The following is a 10901-nucleotide window of genomic DNA, read 5'->3' on the forward strand; positions in this document are numbered from 1 at the left end:
TTTATTCAGAACTTTCCATTTTTACCTGCAGTTGTTTGAATATTGGCTGGTTATGATTTTAAGATAACTTGATGACTTGTGTTAGTGGAAATTACCTTTATGAGTTCTTCACCTATTTCCCAATTTTTAATGACCTGAGTTACTTATTGCTGCCTCATCTCTTACAGCCTCCACCAAAGATACCTGACAAGCAGTTAGATGAAAGGGAGCACACAATAGAAGAGTGGAAAGGTATGGGTAAAATGAATCCAAAAAACTTAGAGATAATGGAGCGCCTAAACTCAAAGGCCAGTTTGCTTTCACAGTCTGTTCATTTGGGCAAGGTAGATCTACACAGACGATTTAAATACCCGTGCCACTTCTTTCCTAACTGGTATTTATGTCTTATATGTTTTAATAGTTATGGAAACAATAGGTCATCTGTTTACTAAAAATAATTCCCATATTTTCTGGTTTAAATGAATAGTGTATGATTTTTAGTTTGGCTTGCCCCCGTCTTACCTCATTGCCTATGGCCAAATTCTTTCTTGACTTCAACACTAGCTTTTATTTGTACAACTTCAGGCAAGTCCCTGGAGTGTCTCTGGAACTACGTAGACATGAGGAATTTGAATTCTGATATTTTAGTGTATTTCTTTGCATTATCATCATCTGCTTTTCTCCTAGTTCTGTGTTAGTTTGGGTCACTTCATAGAAGTGCTCCCTTTTTTCTTTGAATTCTTTATATTTATTGTTTCTTGCACACAATGGTATTGCATTATTTTACGTACCACTAATTGTTCCTGTGGTCTGCAATTGAGGGGTACTTAACTTTATTTCCAAAGTGTTTTTTTTTGTTATGAATATTTTAGAATATGTAGAACTTTTTTGTTCCTTATATAGATAGATATAAATATGTGCCCAGGAATAGGATTTATGGGTCAAAGGTATTAACAGTTGAGCAGCCTTTCTCATATAATTCCAAATTGATTTCCAAAATAAACCAATTCACAGCTGTGTCACCTTCCTGACCTTCCACACCCCTCCAACTTAATTTCCAGCTTTTATCATCTTTGTGTATTTACTTACTATGAGATGAAATTTCAGATTTCTTTTGTACATGATTTGCAATATTTCATATGGTTGTAATTTTCATATCTTTTGAAAACTTTATCCTTTGCCTATTTATCTATTGGAGAATGACTCTTCATCTTATAAATTCCTCTCATTCCCTATGTGTCTTGAATATTGGGCTTTTATTTGATAGAAGTTTGCCTCCCCACCCCACCCCCAACAGTTTCTCTTTTCATTTTAACTGTATTTATTTTTGTTTTTTTACAAAAGCTTTTCATGCTAGATAATTGAAAATTTCTGTTGTGTCATTTTTGACATCCTCTGTCCCTTGCCAGTTTTTTAAACCATATCTTATTATAACTTTGATACCCAAAATTGTGACACCAGAAGCCACCCAAACTATATATTGAGCTTCACTATTATTGTGAGTCTTGAAAGTTAAATGGCTCCTAGAGGTAAGGAAGGACCTCATTCTTATGGGGACTTAGCTCTTAATCCTATCAAATGTGATAGCTGCCATCCGTTGAATTCTGTGCCTTGGTTTTTGTCCTTTATCCTTTCCATGATAGGTTTAAGCTTCTTGCCCCAGCACTGCCCTAAACCAGCTGTAAAAGACATAATAGAAGGAGACCCAGTTCAGCCTAGACCTCTAGGTCCCTTACTGTAAATCCTGGAAAATTCAAAACATCTTCTGTTAGCTCATCATTGGCACTAACTGAACATGTGTTCAAAATGTCACTTACTATACTTGACTGTTGTTATCCATAATAAAAATCCCTGTTAACGAACCTATGGTATGAAATTGGCTTTTGTAGCTTACTATTTCTTTTTCTTTTTCAGAATTGATATACAAGGAAGTTATGGACTTGGAGGAGAGAACTAAGAATGGAGTTATACGGGGTCAGCCAGCTCCTTTAGGTTGGTTACAATATAAGCTCAGTTCAAAACAGCTTATTAATTCTATTTCCACTTTTCAATGAGTCTAAAACTGTAATTCCTTCATTATAGTTACTTCATTTGTACTTAACAGTTTCATATACATAAGGAATGTTTAGTGTCCTATAATAGAGGTGGTCAGTATGTAATGCATCCATTCAAATCAATGCTCAGGGCTATTTAACTAGCTTTTTAAAAATACTGCTTTACAGCACACATCTAATAAGTGATGCTTCATTAGGTGACAGAACCATGAAATCACAACATTTTCAGTTGACATTGATTTACCTTAAAGCTATTTGACCTGAGCTCTATATTTCTGTGATTTTGGTTCAGCCTTTTTTTTTAAATGCACTGAAATTTTAAAAATGCATTGAACAAGATTTTCCATGAATAAGACACTCCATCCCTGGCTCCCCTCTCTACCTAGCATGCTTTCCCTTTTCAACTCTGCCTGCTGACTTCTGGCTTTCATTAAGTTCCAACTGAAATCTCATCTTTTATAGGAAAGTATGCCAGGCTGTGCCAGCTGCTTCTCTTTCTCCTGTTGATGTTAATAGCTCATATTTACTGATGCATTGAGGCTTTTACTTAGGGGATCTGTCACATTAGCCCTGTGAGGCCAGGTAACATAAGTGTTGCTAGGCTCCCCCAAGGCAGGGCACCATGCATATGTTAAGGGCTTCTTACGTGTCAGGCAAGACCATGGAGTAACTTAGAACAAACCTAGTAGATATCTCAAACTCAGTATGTCCAAAACGGAATTCACTGTCTTTCCCCCTAAACCGTCCCCCTGACCTCCACCCTCTCTGTTACTGTAAAGGGCAACACCATCCTTGAACTTCCTCAAGCTCACAAACCAGATGTCAGTCCTCAACTTCTCACCATCTCTTACCCTTCACATCCAATCTGTTTCCAAGGCCTGTTGATTTTACCTTTGCAACATTTCTTGAATACATCCTCTTCTCACCTCTGACACTCAGGCCCTTATCATCCCATGCCTAGATGGTTGCAGTAACCTGCTGGTGGGTCTGCCTTTGTCACATCTCTCTCTACTTCAATATATCCTCCATTCAGCTATCAACGTGATTGTGCTAAAGCACAGATCTGACCATGTCACACACATTCCAACCCACCCCCACTTAATAAACAGCAGTGGCTCCCTGGCGTCTTTGGAATCAGATACAAATTTCTCTATTTGCCATTCCAAGCCATTCATAACCTAGCCCACCTAGCTTTCTGGTCTTTTTATGCCTTACTCTCTACCACATATTCGATCCAATGACACTGGTGTTCCATGAACAAGACAATCCATCTCTTAGCTCCCGGCATTTTCTCTGGCTGTCCTCTATACCTGGAATGTTCTCCTCTTCAATTCTTCCTTTAAGTCCCAATTAAAATCACATATTTTATAAGAAATCTTCCGCAATCCATCTTAATCCTAGTGCCATCCCCCCTTTGGGGTTATTTTTTTCCTTGTCCTGTGTATAGCTTGTTTGTATGTATTTGTTTGCATGTTGTCTCCTATGTTAGATTCCGGTGAACTCCTGTGGGTTAGGGCCTACCTTTTGACTCTTTTTGTATCCCCAGCACTTAGCACAAAGCCTGGCACATAGTAGGCACTTAATAAATGTTTATTGATTGATTGAGGGGAATAGTTCCAAATTGCCATTCAGAATAACTGAACCAATTCATAGTTCTACCATCAGTGTGCCTGTTTTCCTGGAAGCCACCCCTTCCCCTCAGCATTTGTCTATTGGGAATAGTCTTGCTATAGATGATTGTACTCCCAGGCCAGCTTTTAGCACTGGAACACTTCTTGGTGCATGTAGGCTTCTAACTCTTTGTGAGTATCTGAGCAGGAAAAATGACATTGTTTGAGAGGGCAGATCTTACTGTTCCCCATCTGTCTTTTTCAAAAAGAGCAGAAGTAGATGTAATGAGGAGACATTACTAAGAGAAAGATTTACTCTTAATATAAAGAAAAACATCCCAACGATAAGAGCTAGCCAAACATAAAATGGGCCATTTTGGGCAATGTAGTGATTTCCCCATCACTCCTGTTCCAGTAGAGGGTAATTGACCATTTGTTAGGGATGTTGTAGAGGAGATTACTGCTTGGATGAGGGTTGGAGTAGTTAAACTATGATAATCTGAATAACCCTGAGGCCCATTTATTCCTTGTGCCCAGATGCTCATTACTGCAGGCCTGGACTTTGTAACAATTCCTGTAAGGTCTTCCTGTCTCAGCTTTCTTTCTCCAAAATCATCTTTCACACCTCTACCAGGTTAATCTTACTTAAGTATAATTATTTTCGTAGTACTTTTCTTCTCACAATTCTTTAATAATTACCAAGTTGCTTACAAAGTAGAACTTGTATTCCTTACCCTGATGTTCCAGAGCCCCTACAGTCTAGATGTAGGATGCTTCTAGCATTGTTAGTCTCTTTCTTTCCATGTACATGATGTTCCAGTCAAACTGAACTACCTGCTTTTCTCCTTCTGGGCTTTTGCCGACGCTGTCTCCCATGCTCAGAATGCCCTTCCCCTATCTCCAAGTGTTTAATTCAACCCAAAAAAAATTCTCTAGGCACCTACTGTGTGTAAGACATCATGCTCAACCTTCGAGGATGCAAAGACACACATGAGGGTATGATCTGATGATGAGAAAGGCCTGTTCACCAATAATACTACGTGAGGAAAGAGCACCTTCCTACTGAGCTTGAGGGGTCAATGGCAGCTCTCTTGAATTCAGCCTTGAAGAGAGGGACATCGGGAGGGGGGAGCATGAGTCCATTCCTTGGGGAGGATACAAACACAGTCATGAAGAAGAAAGTGTGCTGGTCAAAAATGGGCTGGAGGGGAGGCCCTTGGGACTAAAACAGAGAATGTGTGAAGGGAGTGCTGCAAGCTTAGTCTGGAAAAGAGATACTTTACTCCAGGCCTGGGGGCTTGTGCTTTGTTCCATTGACCCTGATGTGACTAGAGCAGTTTAGTCATTGTGTTATAACAGTAGATGAGGAGCTTTCATTTTATCCTGGTGACAGTAAGGAGCCCCTGAAAACTTTTTAACAGACTGACTAGTCTAGTCACACCCATGGTTTAGGAAGATTGTTTTGATGTCTGAGTGGAGAATGGATTGGAAAGGGGAGAGACTAGAAACAAGGAAACCAGTTAGACTGTTGATAAAGCCCTTCAACATGCTCTGTTTTGATTCCAAAGTCACTGATTTTTTCCCCACTCTACCATGTTGCCTCACCGACTTGGGATTCAAAGCAATGTAGGTTTAAATTGTCCTTCTGCCTCTTACTCTCTAGAGTGGCCCTGAGCAAGTCAGTAGCTTCTCTGCACTTCACCTTATCTCATCTGTAAAACCAGGTTGTACTAGATGAATTCTGGAGTTCCCTCAATAAGTGAAATGAAGCAGGGAATGTGCTAGATGTTTTAGCATTGAAATCAGCATGTCTTATGAACTGATTGCATATCAAGGTGAGGGAGAGGGAAAGCTGAGAGTATTCAGAGGTCATGAATCTTGGTGACTAGAAGGATGAAAGTGCATGCAAGAAAAATAAGAAGTGTGGTGAATAGATGGATTTAAGGAGATCGGAAAATCATAGATTAGAGGTAGAAGAAACATTACAGGCCCTTTAGTCCAAGCAATTCATTTTAGAGGTGAGGAAACTGAAGCCCCAGAGATGTTTAAATATTTGGATTATAATCATTCAGGTGGTAAATGACAGAGCTAGGATTCAAACACAGGTCTTCAGATTCTGTCCAATGTACCACACTGTAAAATTATTAATTTCTTTTTGGCCATGTTCAGTGTGAGATGCCTGTGGGTTATCCAAGTAGAGATGTCCAGCAGGTAAGTTAATGAAATGGGACTGGAGACTTGGGAAAGAGGTAAAGGCTAGATCAAAATGTATTTGTGTGTTATGTCCTTAGAGATCATATTCAGATCCCTGAAAGCTGATCAGGTCACCAAGAGAAGTTCTAGGAAGAGAGGAGAGTCCCCAAGACAGACAGGTCTTTGGGAGATGCTTTCAGGTGGTGAGAGGGAGGGAGAGATGAGAGATTGACAAGTAGGAGAACCAAAAGAGAGCACAGTCATGAAAGTTGAAGGGAGAGAGAGCACCCAGGAGGGAAGGGAGTGGTCCCCAGGATCAGAAATTGCAGAGAAGATGACTGAGGAAAGAATATTGGACTATGGCTAAGCTTGGAGAGAACATTTCGGAATGAGTAAAATGTAAGAAAATACAGCAGCAAGAATAAACTGACTCTCCAGAAGATTAGGCAAACACAACAGACAGTTCAAAGCATTTCATTTTAGATTAAATATGTTATATTTTTTCAGCATATTTACCACTCTAGCTATGTTTTGATTTGCCTAGTAGCAAATAGAGTTGCATGCCCACATATTTGCTGGCCTAGATACACATTATTGGTAGAAATAAGGAGCCAACATGAGATAGTTTGTCATCTAATTGGTGTAGTAGAAATGGCACCTATTTTGTGTAACCTGGGTGTGGGGTGAGGTGCAAGGAAGACCATTCTCTAGATGATTATTGGTTTGCCTTCTTGCTGCCCAAAGCAAGATTTAATGTACAAAATTTTAGCAAAATTCCCCATGCCAAAACCACCTTTCTGGCCTAATATGGTAAATGGTGAAGTGGAGGGAAGGAGCATTCTTTAGGAATCACATCATTTTTAATCATTCCAAGTAAAGTTGTTTTCTTATACTGCATAATGATCCATATTTTCATTGGTAGAACAAAAATGGGCTTTTTTCCTCCTAAACATTGAATACTAAATATTTTAACAGCTTTAAGCATTTTTTAAAGTTGTATACTTTCCAGAAAGAAGACAAATTAAGATGAAATAGAATTGAAAGAGAGGCCTGCAATCAGAGACCATGGATATTAGATATTGTACAACGTTTTTATCATCTTGTATAACTACATGAAGGGTACCTGATTTATCAGGTAGCCTTTTGTGGTGGGAGGCTTTTGCTGAATGGTTAGGATTTGTAACTATGATGAAACCTTTGGTGTAGCCAGATCAGTCTGTTGTACTGTGTTCTACAGTACCTTGGTGTACTTGAAGATTTTATTCTTTTCATTAAAGACTTCAGTAATCTAAATTCCCTTTGCATTCAGCTTGGAGTGCCTCTTGCTTCCATTTTGAAGTATCCTTAATAAAAACGTTACAGAAAAACCCTCTTACTTCCAAGATAGGTTATGTTTGTTTAGTAGAAGCATGGTGCCGCAGTGTACTGTGTGCCTCATTTTATGCAATAGGTTTCTTTTTTTTTCCTTTTTCTTTTTTTTTTTCTTTTTAGTTTACAACACACGGTTCTACATAATTTTGAGTTCCAGATTTTCTTCCTTCCCTCCCCCACTTCCTCCCCAAGACGGCATGGAATCCCATATAACTTCCACGTATAACTTCGCATTGAATTAATTTACACACTAGTCAAGTTGTGGAGAAGAATTATGACCAATGGAATGAATAATGAGAAAGAAGAAACAGAACCAAAAAAAAAAACCAACCCAAAAACAAAAGAGAGGAAAAAAAAGGGGGGGGAAGGCGAGCATGAAGTGTGCCTCAATCTGCATTCATACTTCATGGTTTTTTCTCTGGATGTAGACAGCATTCTCCATCATGAGTCCTTTGGAGTTGTCTTTGCACCTTGTGTTGCTGAGAAGAGCAAAGTCTGTCAGGGTTAGTCCTCACAGAATCCATATATCTGTGGTTGTGTATAATGTTCTCCTGGCTCTGCTCCACTCACTCAGCATTATGTTGTGTAGGTTTTTCCAGGTTGTTATGAAGTCCGTATCATCCCCATTTCTTATAGCACAATAGTATTCCATTACCTTCATATACCACAGCTTGTTCAGTCATTCCCCAATTGATGGGCACCCCTTTGATTTCCAATTCTTAGCTACCACAAAGAGAGCCACTATAAATATTTTTGTACATATGGGTCCTTTTCCCACTTGTGTGATCTCTTTGGGATACAACCCTAGAAGTGATATTACTGGGTCAAAGGGTATGAACATTTTTATAGCCCTTTGGGCATAGTTCCAAATTGCTCTCCAAAATCGCTGGATCAGTTCACAACTCCACCAGCAATATAACAATGTTCCAATTTTCCCACATCCTCTCCAGCATTTGTCATTTTCCTGTTTTGTTGCAATAGGTTTATTACTAAAAAATTATATGTGAATAGAATACTGTTTTAAATGTACTAATGAAACCTTGCATTGAGGACTCTTTTTTAAAAGGCAATAATAATCCACCATTTTCTGTGTTTTATAAATCCATATTTGTATGTATTGACTTCTGACCAATGTAAATGCACCTCATTTGAGTAAGCAGTGAATAGAGTGCAGGGTCCAGTGTCAGAAAGAATACTGAGTTCAAAATTACTAGCTGTGTGACCCTGGGCAGGTCACTTACTTCTGTTTGCCTTAATTCCTCATCTCATACGTTTCAATGCAAATAAACATGAGCAGAGCTGGAAGAGGAAATGGCAGACAACTCCAGTATCTTTGCCGAGAAAGCCCAAAGGGCTCACAGAGTCGGACGCAACTGAAAAACAACTAAATTAGTAGAGCACCGGCCCTGGCGTCAGGAGGACCTGAGTTCAAATGTGGCCTCAGACACTTGACACATGTACTAGCTGTGTGACCTTGGGCAAGTCACTTAACCTCAACTGCCCTGCCCAAAAAAAACAAAACAAAAAAACAACTTAACAAAAAATGTACCTGAAGCAGCAAGTGTAATCTTCCATTTAAACTGAAAGATTCCCATTACTCTCAAGTGCTTGTTTGCCTGTAGACATTTTTAAATGTGACTTGGCCATGTAATTATTTTATCACCATGAAAAATTGTCTCACTGTTTAGAATTGGGTCTTATTTAGCTTAGGAGACACTAGAAGCCATTGCTTTGAGACAGTGCAGTGCAAGCAACTCTATATGCAACTGTATCTGCAACTGATTTGCTGTTTTGTTTCTCATAGCACAGGTGCAGCAGTGATTAATGGCTCTCAACATCCATCTTCATCGTCGTCTGTCAATGATGTGTCTTCAATGTCAACAGATCCAACATTGGCCTCAGATACAGACAGCAGTCTGGAAACATCAGCGGGACCTCTGGGCTGCTGTAGATGACTATTTGGTCAGGGGTGGGAGGGAAGAGGGAGGGGGGTTGCAGGAGGGAAGGGGATTCATTTAGGTATTGATAGAACTACTTTGAAAACAATTCAGTGGTCTTATTTTTGAGTGTTTTGTTTTGTTCCCCAAAAATGTAGGATTCTTTTTTTAAATATCAAGTGCTGTAATTTAAAACTGTAAGTTGTTTTTCAAATAGCCACAAAATGTATTGTGGTTTTTTTTGTTTTTTGCTGTAATTATCTGTATAATGTAAACCTATTAATTTTATCATGGTTTAAAATTTTTGCCTATTTGCTTTACCTTATGCTGCTGATTCATTTTAACTGAATTTGTAAGCTTTGTTTTATCAAAGCAACTATTATGTGGTGACTTGCCTATATCATGAATTATTTAAGAGTTTATAGTGGTTTTTTTTATTAGAATTTATTCCAGATGTTTTGTTCATGACAATATCCTTCAGGGTTATGTGCTTGTCATTAGTTTATTCCCTGGGAAAGAGGTAAGATATATCTCTGTAGCCAGTTATATTCAGGTATAACTACTGTAAATGATTGAGTTAAACCTCCAATTCTTGCTATTTGCCCATCTTAATTTAATCAAAACAATTAGTAGGGAACCTGTGTAATTCCTTGTCAAAATCACTTCATCTGAATGGCAGAAAAATGCAAAGCATGTCTTTCTAAGATGCCATATATTCAGCCTGCCCCCAGAAGAAAAACAAAAAGATATGGTGTATTCCGCAAAATTATGGCATGCTAAAAGCTTATGATCACATCAAGTCAAGAGGATACTTCATGAATAATACATTTCAATGCAAATAAACATATGGTTTACTTCTACTAGCTATTAGCCTGTTTTTGTACACACAAAAACTAATCTATCTTTCCAGGACGCAGAGCCCCAGAAATGTCTTGGGAGTCCCTCTAAATATATTTCATTTTCACGTAGCCTTGACTCCTGACCATTTCTGATTTCCGATTACTTGGTATTAGAGTCAGCTGAACACCTGTTCCTGTTAGGGGAGGGAAGAGGGGAAACTCATTTCCTGTCCACTTGTTTCTCTTCAATGAAATGTAGCATATTCACGTTAACTACTAGCTGTCGGGGTGTCCCAGAACCTATTTAGAAATCTGTAGGTAATGTATCATATGAGCAATACTGTTCATCTTCAAATAGTACTGCATAGCCATATATAGGGTATCTTTTTCTAAGACCTCTCCTTCAGATGAGCAGAGGAGGAATAAATGGTGGGTTCTTCTTTAGCCTGTCTTTAGTTTTTGATACTTAATTTTCAATAAAACACCTAATACAGTTGCTAAGTAGTATAAAATGGTGCTGCTCCTGACAAATGTATGTTAAGTGTTTACATTTTATATTTGTGAAATGATTTCTCTAGAACTGAACCTTTTCTTAGGTAAAGCAATCATTGAAATCTCATTTCAAAAAATGCACATTTTCAGTAATAAACTTTGGCTCTTTCGATCACTTTCCGAAGGAAAAAGGATTTGTGTAGTGAATTGAGATAGAAAGACAAACATCTAAGTTTTTGTTCTTGTTTGTTTAGGTTTTTTATTCTTTTTTATTTTTAAAAGCAGATTCCTAGACAAGCCCAGGAGGACTATTGACCAGAATTAGGGAAGGAGATTAATTTTAAGTTCCTTGAAGTTCACTAGACGTTTGGTCATGTATTTATTTTGGGGAAATAACCTTTTGAGAAAGATCTTTCAGATCATTAT

The 10901-nt window shown here is 38.4% G+C and overlaps 1 protein-coding gene across 6 annotated transcripts in view; it reads left to right on the forward strand.

Moving 5' to 3' along the window:
- MAPK8 (mitogen-activated protein kinase 8) overlaps positions 1–10004 on the forward strand; it is a 128410-nt gene extending 118406 nt beyond the window's left edge. For 3 of the 6 annotated variants that reach the window (XM_036734730.1, XM_036734731.1, XM_036734732.1), the window contains 3 exons: positions 168–231; positions 1894–1971; positions 9017–9170. In XM_036734730.1, coding sequence (XP_036590625.1) covers positions 168–231; positions 1894–1971; positions 9017–9162 — 288 coding nt within the window. In that variant the 3' untranslated portion in view covers positions 9163–9170. Of the gene's footprint in view, positions 1–167; positions 232–1893; positions 1972–9011 lie in introns of all 6 variants that reach the window. The other 3 variants (XM_036734735.1, XM_036734733.1, XM_036734729.1) reach the window with 2 other exon arrangements.
- The last annotated feature ends 897 nt before the right edge of the window (positions 10005–10901 follow it).

Source organism: Trichosurus vulpecula, chromosome 8, assembly GCF_011100635.1.
Source record: "Trichosurus vulpecula isolate mTriVul1 chromosome 8, mTriVul1.pri, whole genome shotgun sequence".
Lineage (NCBI taxonomy): Eukaryota > Metazoa > Chordata > Mammalia > Diprotodontia > Phalangeridae > Trichosurus > Trichosurus vulpecula.